General features: G+C 41.1%; 1 protein-coding gene across 1 annotated transcript; it reads left to right on the forward strand.

The window, feature by feature from the left end:
* Positions 1-159: 159 nt before the first annotated feature.
* patl2 (PAT1 homolog 2) lies at positions 160-14,937 on the forward strand. The gene is made up of 19 exons (XM_024387155.2): positions 160-294; positions 581-737; positions 1,209-1,468; positions 1,641-1,706; positions 1,786-1,839; positions 1,992-2,147; positions 2,344-2,415; positions 2,572-2,714; positions 2,929-3,003; positions 5,051-5,174; positions 5,409-5,526; positions 5,660-5,757; positions 5,855-5,908; positions 9,128-9,267; positions 12,623-12,779; positions 13,019-13,165; positions 13,286-13,383; positions 13,541-13,681; positions 13,820-14,937. Exons 1-19 carry the CDS (start codon positions 274-276, stop codon positions 13,851-13,853), a joined length of 2,115 nt encoding a protein of 704 aa, XP_024242923.1. The 5' UTR covers positions 160-273; the 3' UTR covers positions 13,854-14,937.
* The last annotated feature ends 3,558 nt before the right edge of the window (positions 14,938-18,495 follow it).

The following is an 18,495-nucleotide window of genomic DNA, read 5'->3' on the forward strand; positions in this document are numbered from 1 at the left end:
ATGGACGTGATTGTCATTTTGTTCTGACTGTTGTTAACATCCTTATTACCAGTACTATTTTAGACTGTACCATTAATTATGGATCTTGCGTGCAAACAGGCATTTTCTAATTCACAGAGGGAATGCGCATGTATAGTTGTTTTCCAGAGGCCCCGCCCCCGACAGGTGTGGTCATTTAAAACGCTAATGACCATACAAAGATGTCTAAAAAGATAAAGGTAGCAGAAAGGTAAACCGACGAATAGAAGTGTAATATTTTCAGAAACTATTCAAATGAGTGACTCAGAACAACCAGTAAGTTGACCGTTGTTGCGCTTCTTCGTGTGCCAAGCTGAGATACACATGTGTTGTTTAAAGTACATTCGGCTAAACCTCTCATCATTCTCAAAACAACCAGCCTACATACATACACGTGCTGCATCACATCACATGCGTCGAATACACGCGACTGTTCATACGTCAAAGTTATAGTAGCCATCGAGTCTAGTTCATTCTAAATTGTATGTCAAGTTAGTCAATGGCGGTACTATCGACAGCAGATGTCACCCTTGTATTTTCCTCCCTCTGTACTTTCTTTCAGGAGACTGAAACCGCAGTCTCTCAACCTCAGTGGCCAGAGAACGGAGGCCAATGGAGCGATGAAGAAGGGGGGGCAGGCATGGACGAGTGTGGATTGGCAGAGATGGCAGAGGAGGATGAGGAAATAGATATCTACAACAATGAGACGTTTGGAATGGGTATGTTTTAAAAAAAATTGTTTTTATATATATGTTTTATACTGTTTAATGATGCACCCATGCATCAATATAAGTAACATTAAAAAAAATCTGCATCAAAGCTGCGGTGGCTGTGTTTGTCAGACCATGAGACATCTTGAAAATCGGTCTTTTCACGAAAACGTCTGTAGCATCCAAAGGGGAGACTCTCACGAACACTGCTCTATGACCCCCACAAGTGTCATGGGACTCCTCTGAAAGTAACCCATACAAATGAATGGAAGTATGGAGCTAGTTTTTTGCAGACAAATGGGTTAAGTATGTGGCCAAATAAACTTATATTTCCTGAGATTTCTTATGTCTCCTAGATATAGGTTAGACTCTTCAAAACCTTATCCCCCCCCCGGTGACCGCAAGTGCCCAGAATAAAACTAAATGGGTTCAGTTACGACATAAATTATTCTATTTAAATGTTTTACAATGGGCCTCTAGATATGGATACAGAAGTCGTGGACACGGAAGGGGATCCCACTAACCCTCTGTTCCAATTTGGAGAGAAGCCACCTGCCCTACCTGCCTTGCCATCCCTCTCCCCTAGCTCCCCCCCCTTCTCTCCCAGGGCCCGGCCACAACTCCGGGTCCAGGGCCCTCCGGGCCGACGAGGAAGGGGACAGAGGGGAGGTCAGGCCATGGCGCAGATGTTTGAAGACCCAGCTGTGGTGAGGACTGTGGAGGGGCGACCAAGTTTGCAGGTGATTACTATTGCGAGGTCCATTGTATCCAGTAGGAAGAAAATGTTTTGAAACTGGATGTAGTACCTGAACTTGTCCAATAAAACATGTTTTCTTTTGCAAAACATGTCCTCATTCAACCATATTATTCTACGGTCTCTAGTTTGCACATTACCATTTGTTATTTCCTCAGAGCTTAGACAGCGCTATAGTGGACGTTGGGAGCGTCTCCTACTGGGATGATCTAGATCCAGATGCTGTGAGTCATTTGTCACAACCCCGTTCTGATGACAAAATATATTTACTGTCATTTGACCTACTCTGCTCTTTTCTCACAGTGGATGTTATCATCTTATGAGAGAACCAGACACGCCTCTGGATCAGTATTGCAGGTAGTGGGCGTTACATGTGGAAGACTACCAACACAGGATAATACCACTTTTTCAAAGAAATCTGATAATGAAAATGAAGGGGATTATGCCACGTTTAGTAGCATTAGACCCTAATGGTTAGTTTAGTACATTTGGGTGTTCTCTTTCGACAGGACCCGGCCATTGTGTGTGTGATGGACAGTCATGCCCCTGGCAGAGGACCGAACTACCTGGACTCTCACTACCCGTTCTCCAACTCAAGTGGGAGGAGAGGGGGCCTTAGAGGGTCATACTCAAATAGACCATTTGGGCAAAGATGCCCATCTCAGGTAATTGACTGGTAGAGTAGTTGTCTGAAGACTAGGGCACAAGGGAGAGATGGCCAAAGATGGTCTATCGCTGGGTAGTTGACCTGAATCTTTGGTAAATATTTGTTGAAAGACTATGGAACACACTGCCCAGTCTACGGCCGATGGCAAATATACATGTATTTGTTTACATGTTTTTGTTTAACTTCCCTTGCAGATTAATACCATGTTGCCCAGCTCTCCCATCGTCTCCCGGCGACCTTTCACCACACAACAGCCATATAACCAGGTTCCTGCCTTCCCATCAATAGTTCCCCTATTGTGTACATTTAGAAATGATCTGCTCACAATTTGTTAATGTATCTGCATACCAGAAGCATGTAGGGAGATGTTATTCTCTAGTTATGTTGGTGTGAGTTGTAATGGAGATGTTCTGTTCACTCAGGTGGGGGGCTTGCCCTCGCCACGTCCCTGCCCCTCCACCCCTCAACCTTTAACTCCGAAAATGATGCAGCTTCGCTTTGGTGCAAACTCCCCAAGACCCTCTCCCTTCTACAGCCCCTCGTCAAATCGTGTGCAGCGATTCAGGTCTGTGTCGTAATTAGATTTTGTTCCGTACCTTTCTGAGTGAAGAACCTACAAGGACAAGAGTTGGGGACACCTGCTCTCATTCTTTTGTCTCTGACCACAATCTGATGAGCGACTGTATCTCACTATTCTATCAAATGGCTTATAATTGTACTGCGTTTTCTTAGAGATGAATAGGGTTTGACCTATAATCACATATGTATCTCCCCAACAGGTTCCCTGGTCCAGTGACACAGCTTCACCCCCAACACAGACGACTGTTGAGTCAAAGGCAACAGAGATCCCAAAGGTTTGGCACGTGATTCTACTTATTTTAAATGGACTGTTTGTTTGTTTATTTGATATTATTACCCTATGTCTAAAATGTGGTTGCTTGACCAGTCCTAGAGTGAGTTATGTCCAGAGATCAAAGAAACTCTTATCATATTCAGCATGGTTGCGCTTAATATTTCTGCAAATGTGTTGCTGCTTGGATGCATTAGTTTAAAAACTAACCTATTGCCCAGACCCTATTCCTGGAATAAAGCGCTTTTCTCTATTGTACTAACTTTTTAGGACATGATATGCTTGAGTGAGCCCTATTCGGACGGTATTCATTTTACTGGGGAGGTCGGGTAATTATGTGTAGGAGCATGAAACACAACATTTGAATTTCAACCCTGTGCATATCTGCCATGTCAGTCATTTTTACATGGCGGAATAGAAGCAAGTCCAGCCAGAATAACCTACTGTTTTTTTGGTGACCTCAAGTCCTCTAATAATACTAGGCCTGTGTGCATCAACATACCTCTGTTTTCCGAGACATTTGAGTTTGACAGGTGCTGCTAGCAGTTTTTTTGTTGTAATTTTTTACCTTAACTAGGCAAGTCAGTTAAGAACAAATTCTTATTTTCAATGACGGCCTAGGAACAGGGGCAGAACGACAGCTCGGGGGTTTGAACTTGCAACCTTCCGGTTACTAGTCCAACGCACTAACCACTAGGCTACCCTGCCACCCCAGTTTGAGCAAGAAAATAAGAACTGATTTGATGAATTGATTCTTAAAACAAAGTGCTGCACATATATTTCATATGAATGGCATGTATTATCAACTTGTACAGTGAATACTTTGATTATACATTTTGTGCTAATGTATTGAAGTTCAACATTGCCAATTTGTCATTTTAATAAGGCTAAATGTGCAATAAAGTATTGTACCCATGCCTATTTAATGAAACCCTGACTGTTGATGTAGACAAAGCAGGGCATCCCTGACTCTCCACTGAGAAACATTTTGGAAATTTCTCTTTCTCATCCTTAAATGCATCTCATGTGCTTCTGAACAGTGAATTTGCACATCAGCAGGATGGAGGGACTACTACCATGGATCGCTAAAATGGCCCTAATGATTATGATCACAAAATGTAAATATTATGGACACCTTTACATTTGACAGCCAAGCACAAGTTATCGGTGTAGCCCATTATCGTCTAAACCCAGCTAGAATAAGAACCTCCAGGCTTCTGTCTTGAGTCGAAATTAAAAATTACAAGGGGAAGTTTGGAAAAACAAGTCCTGTGTGAATCGTCCTCTGGAATAACACGCATGCTGGGGTAACAATTACGTAACCACTTGTCTAGTAATACTAGTCCTGTCCAAATGGGGCTTTAGTCTGTCAGCGTTGCGGTCAATTCGGAACTTAATTAAATCCCATGCATGAATTGAAATTCAAATTGGACACACCCCACAGGAAGCGGAATTTAATTAGAATTATGTAGACTGTAATTAAACTGAGACATGATTCATGAAAGTCTCATTCCTTTGACAATTATTTTACCAAAAGCATCTGTCCCTTATTAATGCAAAAAAATACAGATAGCGCTTCAAATATATTAGCTTGATTGCAACTCGATGTCAGTGTTTGTATTTTTGTCATTAGATTTGATACGTTCTGGGACTTGTTCTTTCCTTCGTATTTAACATGTAAGTGAGTCATTATAGAGGTCTTAGAATATTTCCAGACTACTGTAATGATTTAACTTGTTTATGGAGAATGTCTATAAATAAAATGACATAGTATTGGTCACCAAATGTCAAAATACAAATGTTTTTAGTGATGTATTGACTAAATTAGCCTGTTTGAATTTCATTGAATTAAATTCTACCTCTTAATTCCAATTCTCCTTCCTGTGGGGTGTGGTAAATTCAAGAATTGAATCAAAATTAGAGCAATTTGCGACTTTAATTCATAATTGGCCTAAACCCTGCTCGGTCTCCCATAAACCTGCCCCAAAGGAATTTGAAGGTGCTTTGCTTTGATAATTGAAGCTTACAATGACTTGTTGATCGCCCTCTAGAAAACCAGACAGCTGGGACCCCTACTGTAACCTCATGTCGGCTAAAGAGAAAGAGTGGATCATTAGACTACAGATGATTCAGCTCCAGAGCGAGAATCCCCACCTGGACGACTACTACTACCAGGTACTGTAGGTTGGCTGGCACTTCTCACTCCTCTCATTCTTTGTTGTCTTTAACCTTCAATCCTCCGAAATAGGATTTTAGTTCCACATTCTCCTCCAATAACTTGGTACCCAATTCTCTACTAAAACCCCCACAGCTATCTTTCTGCATGTTTTTCTTTTATACCATAACCACAGATTATTTTTGGAATGATTTCCAGATGCATGATGGCTCTCCTCTCACATTGTCATGTAGGAGTACTATCGGCGAATGGAGGCCAAGCTGGCAGAGGAGGAGTTGGGCATGCGTGGCAAGAGGGAGCCACCCAAACTCACCACGCCCTATGTCACCAAGATGGACTCTTACACCCCAGGTTTCTCCATATACCCCACATGCACTTGTCCTTATCTGTGCATGGTGCTGAAGTGTACTTTGGAAGTGGGCATTGTTTGTATATGGCTGAATGTTTGTTTTTTTCAACCGGAGTGATGCTGTTGCTCTTTCAGTGGTGCACATCGAGGGTTCCCTAGGCCAGGTCGCCGTGTCGACGTGTTTCTCTCCTCGACGAGCGATTAATGCAGTTGCAGCCCACTGTCCACATGAGGTGAGGACATGCTTTGGGCACTTTTTGAAACCCTTTTTGAAGAAAGTACAACAGTTAAACTGCAAGTGTGCGTTCTCTGAATGGTCTCTTCCCGCAGGAACTAAAAGACATCAGGCAACAGCGATTGGATGTCCTAAAGAAAATAGAAAAGGTAAAGTACAGCAAATGGCATCTTCAAGGAGTGTTCCACTTTATTTTCATCCCAAAAATGTATGTATACACAACCTTTCAAAAGTTTGCGGTCACTTAGAAATGTCCTTGTTTTTGAAAGAAAATCATTTTTTCCCCCCATCCATTTTAAAATAACCTGAAATACAGTGTAGACATTAATGTTGTAACTGACTATTGTAGCTGGAAAAGGCAGTTTTTTTTTTAAACGGAATATCTACATAGGCGTACTGAGGCCCATTTTCAGCAACCATCATGCCTGTGTTCCAATGGTACGTTGTGTTAGCTAATCCAAGTTTATCATTTTTAAAAGGCTACTTGGTCATTAGAAAACCCTTTTGCAATTATGTTTGCACAGCTGAAAACTGTTCTGGTTAAAGGAGCAATAAAACTGGCCTCCTTCAGACTAGTTGAGTATCTGGAGCATCAGCGTTTGTGGGTTCGATTACAGGCTCAAACTGACCAGAAACTAAACTTTCTTCTGAAACTCGTCAGTCTATTCTTGTTCTGAGAATTGAAGGCTATTCCATGTGAGAAATTGCCAAGAAACTGAACATCTTGTACAATGCTGTGTACTATTCCCTTCACAGAACTGCGCAAACTGGCTCTAACCAGAATAGAAAGAGTGGGAGGCCCCAGTGCACAACTGAGCAAGAGGACAAGTACATTAACATGTGTAGTTTGAGAAACAAATGCCTCAAGTCCTCAACTGGCAGCTTCATTAAATAGTACCCGTAAAACACCAGTCTCAAAGTCACTGTGAAGAGGCGACTCCGGGATGCTGACCTCAATCCTATAGAAAATGTGTGGGCAGAACTGAAAAGGTGTGTGAGAGCAAGGAGGCCTACAAACCTGACTCGGTTACACCAGCTGTCAGGAGGAATGGGCCAAAATTCACCCAACTTATTGTGGGAAGCTTGTGGAAGTCTACCTGAAACATTTGACCCAATTTAAAGGCAATACACTCAATTAGTATTTGGTAGTATGTGAGCTTCTGACCCACCAAAGCTGAAATAAATAATTCTCTACTATTATTCTGACATTTCACATTCTTAGACTTTAGTGGTGATCCTAACTGCCCCAAGACGGAATTTTTAAGATTAAATGTCAGGAATTGTGAAACTGCGTTTAAATTAATTTGGCTAATGTGTATGTAAACTTCCGACTTCAACTGTATATATTTATACCCATATGGTCATAGGAAAATAGACTTAATACACCCTATCCTTCTTCCTGTTGGTCCAAATCACAAATATGGCTAAGAACTATGAACTTCATCCATAATTATCAATATTACAAATGACCTACATTATCCAAATGGCTTTCCAGTGAGGGTGATCAAACCACACTAGAATGTCAGGTCAGAGGTCATACAAACCCTTCAAAGAAGTGTTTCTTACTATGATTAGACAAATTAATGTTAAACAGTCAAACATTTAATACATTTTCGTATCCTACATGTCTTAACAAAATAATTTACACGTGTTTAACTCGGAACAAAACAACTTGAAGATTTGATGTCTGCACCTTTTTTAAGATGACTTTGCATGAGGACAAATGGAAAAATCACTAAACTCAAATGAAATACAACACTCACAATAAATCAAACAGTATTTTAAAACGCCAACAAATAGTCATAACAAGTGTGTGTGGGTATTTGCAAACCTTATGGTAAAAACCAAAATGGCCAGGCTTTATTTAATTTGATAGTTTACTGCCTCAATCTCACCCGCTGCTCTCCAAGACCAGTCTTGGGAAACATTCCAAAGAGATAATGAAACTTATTCTGGAAAAGAAAGTGTACATTTTGTTAGCATTCACTATGCTACATCTTAATCAGCAATCCATGATAATGGATTACTCCATTCATTAAATGTTTTAATCCACCCCTTTATTTAGCATGTACTATCCTTAGGCATTGGAAACTATCTTGTCATCGAATTTAACGATTTACTGGTCTCTCTTCCCCATGATTCTCCATAACCACCGCACCTCAATGTTCATGAACGAATAAATGTTAAATTAATTTTAGTTTTGGTAACCAATGCTAATTCCTCGTGACCCCTCACTTTCGTCCATTTATATAAATCGATTTCACAATACAATGATGTAAAATATCTCACGAGATTAAACCCCCCCCAAGGTTTTCTGAGTTTGCGAGGAGTGTTTGGCCAAATAATTCTAATTTGTTGCCTCTAATTTGATTCTCTAAGCCAAAATACTTTTTCCTGTGGCAAATTTTGCCAATTTCTCATAAGGAATCTGATATTTGATCCTTAGCATCGATTAAAAAGTTGTGTAAAACGTGGTCTCCTACTTCTCCATTCACATGAAGACCGTTCTCTATGAACCACTACGGATCTAACCAAGGCCATAGACTGCTATGTCAAAGTTCCAGAGACCGTTCCACAGGTGCATGTTCATTAATTGTTTATGGTTCATTGAACAAGCATAGGAAACAGTGTTTAAACCCTTTACAATGAATATCTTTGAAGTTATTTGGATTTTTACGAATTACCTGAAATTGTTTTTTTGCTGAGTTTACATACACACTACATATATACATTTTTAAAAGTCACTTGAACCCAGTCTGACACGATTCATATGGTAGACAAGCCTATACACAATTTATATACACACCATTAACCACAGAAGCAATTTTTTAAATTTCTTAAAGCCTGGAATACTTTTTTATCTAAATATTGCGTAAATGGAAATGCACAATGGACAAAAACAATTTCAATTTCTCCTCTTCACTCAGCCACATAATGCCAAGGTATATCTGGTGTGCTTTCTAGAGCAAGGGTATATCGTGGTGGAAAGAGCAATGGAGGATAAATTAGTTTCATTCTTCCAAGTCATAATTACATAGGCTTTCCTCTTCCGTTTCACCACAACACCGACCTGTTTCAATACGCAATATCCCTGGTCTTACCTGTGCACATGGTGATCTTTTTAGGTAGGTTATACATAATATATATATCTCACACGAATTCACCCTTAATCAAACAAAAGGTTCTAAATTTATTTGTGCTGTATCTCCGAGGCCCACTTTCAGTCCGCACAGAGTGAAGAACCCTCTATTCTTGTTGCATGAAACATCGATTTTGATGCAATTACAGTATTATGACAGTGCAATTTACATAAACGTTTTTTTAAAAAGTGAACACATGTAATTTCAATATGCCACTGTCTCCTGCAGTTGTTCATGGTGCTGCTGGAGGTAGAAGAGGGGCAGAGGATGAAGGCACAGGTGCTGGGGGAGGGTGAGGAGAAGGGGCTGATGGAGAAAACTGAGATAAAAGTGGAGTACATCTACTCCCAGCTACAGCATCCTGACCTGTGAGTCCTGCTCTCTGCCGGTTGTATCAAGTCACCTTGAGCTAAAGTTCCTGCAAAGTATTCATACCTCTTGACATATTCCACATTTTGTTACACCCTGAATTATGGATTAAATATAATTCTCATTCATCTATACAGAATACCCCATAATGACAGGGGAAAAACATGTTTTCAACATTTAATTTTCAATAAATCTGCTCTCTCATTTACATAAGTATTTACACCCCTGGGACTAGTACAGATTTGAGTCGTCTTGGGTATGTTTCTTTCAGCTTTGTTTCACCTGGATTTGGGTATTTTATCATTCTTCTTTGAACAGCAATCAAGTCTTAACACAGATTTTCAATGGGATTCAAGTCGGGTCTTTGGCTGGGCCACTTAAGGACTATCATGTTCTTGTTCTAAAGCCATTCCAGTGTTGATTCGGCTTTATTCTTGGTCATTGCTGTTCGACTGTAAATCTTTACCCTAGTCTGTCATTTGCACTCTGATGCAGGTTTTCATCAAGGATTTGGTTCCATTCATTGGTCCTTCTCTTTACCAGGCTCTCAGTCCCTGCTGCTCAAAAGCATTCCCATAGCATGATGCTGCAGTCACCATGCTTCACGGTAGGGATGGTGTTAGATGGGAGATGAGCTGTGCCTGTTTTTTTTCCAGACATGGCGCTTTGCATTCAGGCCAAAGTTCATTTTGTCTCATCAGACCACAGTCGTTTGCCTTATGATCTGTCTTTCATGCGCCTTTTGTGAACTCCAGGCATATTGTCATGTGCCTTTTTTTTCTCAGAAGTGGCTTCAGTCTGGCCACTCTCCCATAAAGCCCAGATTGAAGTGCTGTGGAGACTGCTGCCCTTCTGGCAGGTTTTACGATATCAGCCAAGGAACTCTGTTCTGTCAGTGTCCTTGGTCACCTCCTTGACAAAGGTCCTTCTTGCCTGGTTGCTTAGTTTGGTCGGACAGCCAGCTCTAGGCAGTCTGCGTAGTTCCACATATTTTCTTTCAATTTTCCTTTGCTGGAGACCACTGTGCTTTTGGAAACTTTCAACACTCAAGAAATTGTTTTGTACCCTTCCCCAGATACACACTATGGGTCAGAAGTTTTAGAACACCTACTCTAGGGTATTTATTTTTAATATTTTCTACATTGTAGAATAATAGTGACAAACTATGAAATAACACATGTAATCATGTGTTTAAACAAATCAAAATATATTTGAGATTCTTCAAATAGCCACCCTTTGCCTTGATAGCTTTGCACACTCTTGGCATTCTCTCAACCAGCTTAACCAAGAATACTTTTCCAACAGTCATGAAGGAGTTCCCACATGTGCTGTGCACTTGTTGGCTGCTTTTCCTTCACTCTGCAGTCCGACTCATCCCAAACCATCTCAATTTGGTTGAGGCCGGGTGATTGTGGAGGCCAGATCATCTGATGCAGCACTCCACTTCTTGATCAAATACTCCTTACACAGCCTGGATGTGTGTTTTGGGTCTTTGTCTTGTAGAAAAACAAATGAGTCCCACCAAACCCAAACCAGATGGAATGGCGTTTTGCTGCAGAATGCTGTGATAGCCATGCTGGTTAAGTGTGCCTTGAAATCCAAATACATCAGTGTCACCAGCAAAGCACCCCCACACCATAACGCCTCCATGATTTACGGTGGGAAATACACATGCAGAGATCATCTGTTCACCCCCACCGCGCCTCACAAAGACACAGCAGGTGGAACCAAAAATCTAATTTGGACTCTAGAACAAAGGACAAATTCCCACCGGTCTAATGTCCATTGCTGGTGTTTCTTGGCTCAAGCAAGTCTTCTTATTGGTGTCGTTTTAGTAGTAGTTTCTTTGCGGCAATTTGACTATGAAGGCCTGATTTCACGCAGTCTCTGAACGGTTGATATTGAGATGTCTGTTACTTGAACTCTGAAGCATTTATTTGGAATGCAAATTCTGAGGAGCGGTAACTGTCTTCCATTTCTGTGGTGGTCCTCATGCATGACAGCCAGTTTCATCATAGAGTTTGTTTTTTGCGACTGCACTTAACTTCAAGAACTTAGTTTATTTTTCTGGATTGACTGACCTTCATGCATTAAAGTAATGGACTGTTTTTCTTTGCTTATTTGAGCTGTTCTTCCCATAATAGTATACCACTCCTATCTTATCACTACACAACTGATTGGTTCAAATGCTTTAAGGTAAGAAATTAACTTTTTAACAAGGCACACCTGTCAATTGAAATGCATTCCAGGTGACCTCATGAAGCTGGTTGAGAGAATGCCAAATGTGCAAAGCTGCCATCAAGGTAAAGGGTGGTTATTTTGAAAAATCTCAAATATAAAATATATTTTGATTTTGTTTAAAGCTTTTTTTTTGGTTACTACATGATTCCATGTGTTATTTTGTAGTTTTCATGTCTATTTTACAATGTAGAAAAGAGTAAAAATAACCATTTGAATGAGTAGGTGTTCAAAAGCTTTAGAACGGTAGTATATGCCTCATCATAATTCTCGGAGATCTACAGATATAGTTATGGTAATGTTTCTGACATGCACTGTCAACTGTAACCTTATACACTGATTGTATAAAACATTTAGAACACCTGCTCTCTTTATGACCTAGACTGACCAGGTGAAAGCTACAGTATGATCCCTTATTGATGTCACTTGTTAAATCCACTTCAATCAGTGGAGATGAAGGGGAGAGGAGACAAGTTGAAGGATATTTTAAGCCTTGACTTGGCTTGTGGATGTGTGCCATTCAGAGGGTGAATGGGCAAGACAAAAGATTAAGGTGCCTTTGAACGGGTTATGGTAGCAAGTGCCAGGCGCACCGGTTTGAGTCAAGAACTGCAACGCTGGTGGGTTTGTCACGCTCAACAGTTTCAACAGAGTAGTTCACCACCCAAAGGACATCCAGCCAACTTGAGTCAACATGAGCCAGCATCCTTGTAGACTCCATGCCCTGATGAATTTAGGCTGTTGTGATGGCAGGGAGTCCAACTGTGGCCAATTGTTTGGACTTGATTTAGAAACGCCTGTCTACACACAGTGTACAAAACATTAAGAACACCTTACTAATATTGTTGCGCCCCACCTCCCCCTTCTGAAAACTTTGCCATTATGAGTTTTTTCTTTCCACACCCATCTGTTTAATCTGTTTTTGAATTCATGCTGGAACACAACTAAATGTGGAATAAGTCCAGGGGTATGAACACTTTCTGAAGGCACTGGTCTACTTTAAACACCAAATTTAACAAGTAATCCCCGCATCCATTTAGAAATTCTTAACTTTCAGATTTTCTCACAAATTATTGTTATACAGTGATTCAGTATTTGACAAATATTTCACCCTAGAGAGGCAGAGGAAGAATTTCTGCCATGTCTCCTGGTGTCCAAAGGAAAGCAGCTACTGGCTCGACTCCTCCCCTTCCTTTCCCATGACGCTGCATTGAAAGTCTTAAGCATGGTGACATCTCACCTGCCTGTACTCATGAGCAGAGACTCAGATGAGGTCAGTTAAAAAATGTAAAAGTAATGTTCCGGTGTATGACTTAGTGCTGTGGAACGTTTAAATATATATTATGTAGAACAAACATGCCTCTGACTTGTAGAGTAAGGAATCAAGTCAGTTATTTTAGTTTTGCCTAATGAACATGTCACTGTTTGTGTATGAAATGCTGCTTGCTTGACTGAAGAATAATCCATACTCTCTCTTCCACACAACCGGGGGGGTTCCACACATCCCTGCAGTCTCTTCCGGTTTTGTACCCGTCTCTTCGAATTGTGATCGGAGGCATGACCTTCAGTCAGCTTATTGGGGTCCTTAAAGACTTTACGGCATCACTTCCCGACTCCAGCGATGGCAGCGTGTGCCTCTCACTTGTCTGCCAAAGCAAGGTTTGTTACGCTTTTCACTTTCTCACATACAAAGAATGGTATGCTAGGCTACAATATTTGACTATTGTGTGTTACGCTGGCCCGTTGTCTTGTTCGTCATTCTCCCGTTTTACCTTTCAGTTTGGGCTCTCCTTACTCTACGCTCTGCTGTCCCAAGGAGAGAGGCTACTGTCCTCTGATGTTCCTCTGGAGCCCAGCATTGGTGACTTTGAAACCTGGTACAACTGCCTTCATTCCTAGCAATATCTTTGTCCACATGCAACACTGTCCCTAAGTTGTAAATAGACATACTCCTAGGCTACAGTTAAGCGTGTCTGTACATGGTCCTTGCCCCTTGTTGTTCATATTGACCATTTTTGTCATCTTTATCTCCAGGACAGACACAGTCTTCCTGGTGGCATCGCAGCTATCCCAGAGTGCTCTGGTGGAGCCCCTTCTCCTACCCTCGAACCTTCTCACACTCTTCTGCCGCTACCTGGACAAGCGTACCATCCACCAGCTGAAGAGCAATATGGAGTGAGTGTCAGAATTGATAGCACATTCTACTTTTTTTTTTTTATTTAAGAGATGTTCTATGCATGCATTGAAAAAAACAATAGTTAATCGTAACCAATCCCAAGGTGTATTCATTCAAAAACATTGTCTCTCATCTAGATCTGCGACTGGATACCTGGCTCTTCCGTCGTAGTAGGCAAGGACATCTGAAGCAGCGACTGTGTTTTGGCTAATGTACAGAATGTAATGAGCACCAAAATGAAAACGAGTGTGCGTGCATACCCTGAGGTATTCCCTCGGCCTAGACGTACCACAGTATGGCTGCGTTTACACAGACAGCCCAATTCTTTTTTTTCAATAATTGGTCTTTTGAGTAATCAGATCAGAGCTGAAAAATATTTGATGTGAAAAGATCTGTGATTTGTCAAAAGACCAATTAGTGGAAAAATATCAGATTTGGCCTACCTGAGTAAACGCAGCCTATGCTACCCATGCCTTGTCTCTTTGTATGCAAAATGTGTTGTCTTAGAACACATGAATGCCATTCTTCTTATTCCTATTTTTTTCTTCCCTTTTTCCCTCACTTTTTTTGCACCATTCCGTTGTCTCGATCTGTTTCCTTTATCTGCTCCTTTTTATTTCCTACTTTCCTCCTCTTAGTCTCCAGTCCAGCAACTCAGATTTGCTCTCTAGTCACAAATTCTCTTAATTTTTAACCTCTATAATCCAGTCCATAGTTTTAACTGCTACAGTACCATAGTACCACAATGTGGTGTAATGGACATAAGTTAGTCCTATGATGTAACACAGCCAGTAGATGGGGCTGAGCAATTCATACGTCAGCTCTCACTCTCCAGCTAACATTCAAGTCAAAATGAAAATATCAATCGATGTGTAATATCATTTCGGGAAGAGTAAGCTGTCATTTATAATTTTCATGATTTAAACGGTCTTCTCCAAAGAAATTGGTGTCTGAATCATGGAGGATTGTGCAGTTGCACTTTGTTAGTACGCGTGTAGGTTACATTTTGTCATGGAAAAATGTGTTTTCGTAAAATCAAATTGACTTAAAAAAATATTTGGAAGTTTGGTTTCTAAAAGATAAATGTATATGGTTTTCCAAAATGTACCCTCTATGCATGTGCCATATGCTTTCTTCAATATTTATTTGAGTATTTAAGTTGTAACTTGATCAAATTGAATCAGTTTAGTTGGAAACAGAATAATCACTCTTGTATAGCACTTGCAACATAAGAAATAAAATTCTTTAAAAATAATTTGTATTTGTCTTTAGTTTGAACTGTGTACACACCCCAAAACCTGCTCTGCAAGAGTAGACTTAGGTTGATGACCCATGTGTTGTCTGTTAGATATGGATTTCTTTGTGTAGGCTACTGGACAATTTTCTGTGAATATATTTTCAACATTGTTTGTGTGTGTATACTCCTTCCAATGAGTGGCTTTGGTTATTTCAGCCACACCTATTGCTGACAGGTGTAAAATTGAGCACACAGCCATGCAATCTCCATAGACAGACACTGGCAGTAGAATGGCTGTACTGAAGAGCTCTCTTTCCACGTGGCACTGTCAGAAGATGCCAACTTTCCAACAAGTCTGTGTCAAATTTCTGCCCTGCTAGAGCTGCCTCTGTCAACTAAGTGCTGTTAGTGTGAAGGGAAACCTCTAGGAGCAACAACTGCTCAGCCGTGAAGGGGTAGGCCACACAAGCTCACAGAGCGGGACCACAGAATGCTGTTGAGTGTAAAAATAAATAAATCTGTCCTCAGTTGCAACACTCACGACAGTTCCAAACAGCATCTGGAAGCAACATTGGCTCAAACTGTTCGTCGGGAGCTTCATGAAATGAGTTTCCGTAGGCAAGCGGTTTAAGAGCACCATGTGTAATACCAAGCGTCAGCTGGAGTGGTGTAAAGATCGCCGTCATTAGTCTTTGGAGCAGTGGAACTGCGTTCTCTAGGGTGATGAATCACGCTTCACTGTTTGGCAGATGCCAGGAGAACACTACCTGCAGAGTTTGGTGAAGGAATAATTGTCTGGAGCTGTTATCATGGTTCTGGCTAGTCCCCTTAGATCCAGTGAAGGGAAATATTAATGCTACAGCATAAAATGACACTAGACTATGTTCCAACTTTGCGGCAACAGTTTGGGGAAGGCCTGCCCTTGTTTCAGTGTGACAATGCCCCCATGCACAAAGCGAGGTCCATACAGAAATGGTTTGTCGAGATGTGTGGAAGAACTTGACTGGCCTGCACAGAGCCCTGACTTTAATTCCACTGAACACCAAATCAAACTGCCAGGTCCTCTGGTTGCTTTTGACAAGCACAACCTTTTACTGTTTTTTTCACGCCCCTCAGGTGACCATCATGGACACATACTCTTAGGTACTTTCACTGACGCCATATTGGTGTTGAACCAGTGCAATGAGGAGTTGACCAGTATCACAAAGCTACTTTCAGAATGTCTGCCGATGGATGTTGAAGGACACATTAGCAAGTTATGACAATATTCAAGACTGGATAAACAGTGAAAGTGAAGGCTTTACATGAGGACATTTCAATCTGTTAAGCCCTTCAAAGTATTTATTTGAGAAATAACCCATTGCATACTACCATTCTGTGTAGTTCCTGGTAAATTCCTTGAGATTTTTTAATAAACTCAGCAAAAAAGAAGCGTCCCTTTTTTAGGACACCAGTCTTTCAAAGAAATTTTGTAAAAATCCAAATAACTTAACAGATCTTCATTGTATAGGGTTTATACACCGTTTCCCATGAACCATAAACAATTAATGAACATGCAACTGTGGAATGGTCGTTAATGTCCTACCGTCTGCAAGCTGTTAGTGTCTTAAGGTCACAGTATTGAAAACTTAGGACACTAAAGAGGCCTTTCTACTGATTCTGGAAAAACACCAACAGAAAGATGCCCAGGGTCCCTGCTCATCTGCATGAACGTGCCTTAGGTATGCTGCAAGGAGGCATGAGGACTGCAGATGTGGCCAGGGCAATAAATTGCAATGTCCGTACTTTGAGACACCTAAGACAGGGAGACAGGACGGACAGCTGATCGTCCTAGCAGTGCAGACCACGTGTAACAACACCTGCACAGGATCGGTACATCCCAACATCTCACCTGTGGGACAGGTACAGGATGGCAACAACTGCTTGAGTTACAACAGGAATACACAATCCCTCCATCAGTGCTCAGACTGTCCGCAATAGGCTGAGAGAGGCTGGACTTGAAGGCCTGTAAGGCAGGTCCTCACCAGACATCACCGGCAACAACGTCGCCTATTGGCACAAACCCACCGTCGCTGGACCAGACAGGACTGGCAAAAAGTGCTCTTCACTGACGAGTCGCAGTTTTGTCTCACCAGGGCTGATGGTTGGATATGTGTTTATCATCAAAGGAATGAGCCTTAAACTGAGGCCTGTACTCTGGAGTACTTATTTTCCACCATAATTTGCAAATAAATTCATTAAAAATCCTACAATGTGATTTTCTGGATTTTTTTTCTCATTTTGTCTGTCATAGTTGAAGTGTACCTATAATGAAAATTACAGGCCTCTCATCTTTTTAAGTGGGAGAATTTGCACAATTGGTGGCTGACTAACTACTTTTTTTGCCCCACTGTATATATACAGTTGAAGTCGGAAGTTACATACACTTTGGTTGGAGTCATTAAAACTCTTTTTTCAACCACTCCACAAATTTCTTGTTAACAAACTATAGTTTTGGCAAGTCAGTTCGGATATCTACTTTGTGCATGACACAAGTAATTTTTCCAACAATTGTTTACAGACAGATTATTTCACTTTATTCACTGTATCACAATTCCAGTGGGTCAGAAGTTTACATACACTAAATTGACTGTGCCTTTAAACAGCTTGGAAAATCCCAGAAAATTATGTTAATCCTTTAGAAGCTTCTGATAGGCTAATTTACATCATTTGAGTTAATTGGAGGTGTACCTGTGGATGTATTTCAAGGCCTACCTTCAAACTCAATGCCTCTTTGTTTGACATCATGGGAAAATCAAAAGAAATCAGCTGAAATCAACTTATTACACAAGTCTGGTTCATTCTTGGGAGCAATTTACAAACGCCTGACGGTAACACATTCATCTGTACAAACAATAGTAAGCAAGTATAAACACCATGGGACCACGCAGTCGTCATACCGCTCAGGAAGGAGATGTGTTCTGTCTCCTCGAAATGAATGTACTTTGGTGCGAAAAGTGCAAATCAATCCCAGAACAACAGCAAACGACCTTGTGAAGATGCTGGAGGAAATGGGTACAAAAGTATCTGTATCCACAGTAAAACAAGTCCTGTATCGACATAACCTGAAAGGCTGCTCAGCAAGGAAGAAGCCACTGCTCCAAACCCGCCATAAAAAAGCCAGACTACGGTATGCAACTGCACATGGGGACAAAGATTGTACTTTTTGCAGAAATGTCCTCTGGTCTGATGAAACAAAAATAGAACTGTTTGGCCATAATGACCATCGTTATGTTTGGAGGAAAAAGGGGGAGGCTTGCAAGCCGAAGAACACCATCCCAACCCTGAATCACGGGGGTGGCAGCATCATGCTGTATGGGGTGCTTTGCTGCAGGAGGGACTGGTGCACTTTACAAAATAGATGGCATGAGGATGGAAAAGTAGGTGAATATATTGAACATCAACAACATCTCAAGACATCAGTCAGGAAGTTAAAACGGTCATAAATGGGTCTTCCAAATGGACAATGGCCCCAAGCATACTTCCAAAGTTGTGGCAAAATGGCTTAAGGACAACAAAGTCAAGGTATTTGAGTGG

The sequence above is a fragment of the Oncorhynchus tshawytscha genome, linkage group LG24 (assembly GCF_018296145.1).
Source record: "Oncorhynchus tshawytscha isolate Ot180627B linkage group LG24, Otsh_v2.0, whole genome shotgun sequence".
In the NCBI taxonomy this organism is placed as follows: Eukaryota; Metazoa; Chordata; class Actinopteri; order Salmoniformes; family Salmonidae; genus Oncorhynchus; species Oncorhynchus tshawytscha.

Bases quoted from the DNA above. Each gene is read 5' to 3' on its own strand.
- patl2 (XM_024387155.2), top strand. From the start codon at position 274: ATGAGTGACTCAGAACAACCA. The intron at 1,707-1,785 runs GTGAGTCATTTG...CTTTTCTCACAG, and splicing joins ATGATCTAGATCCAGATGCT to TGGATGTTATCATCTTATGA. The intron at 5,527-5,659 runs GTTTCTCCATAT...TTGCTCTTTCAG, and splicing joins GATGGACTCTTACACCCCAG to TGGTGCACATCGAGGGTTCC.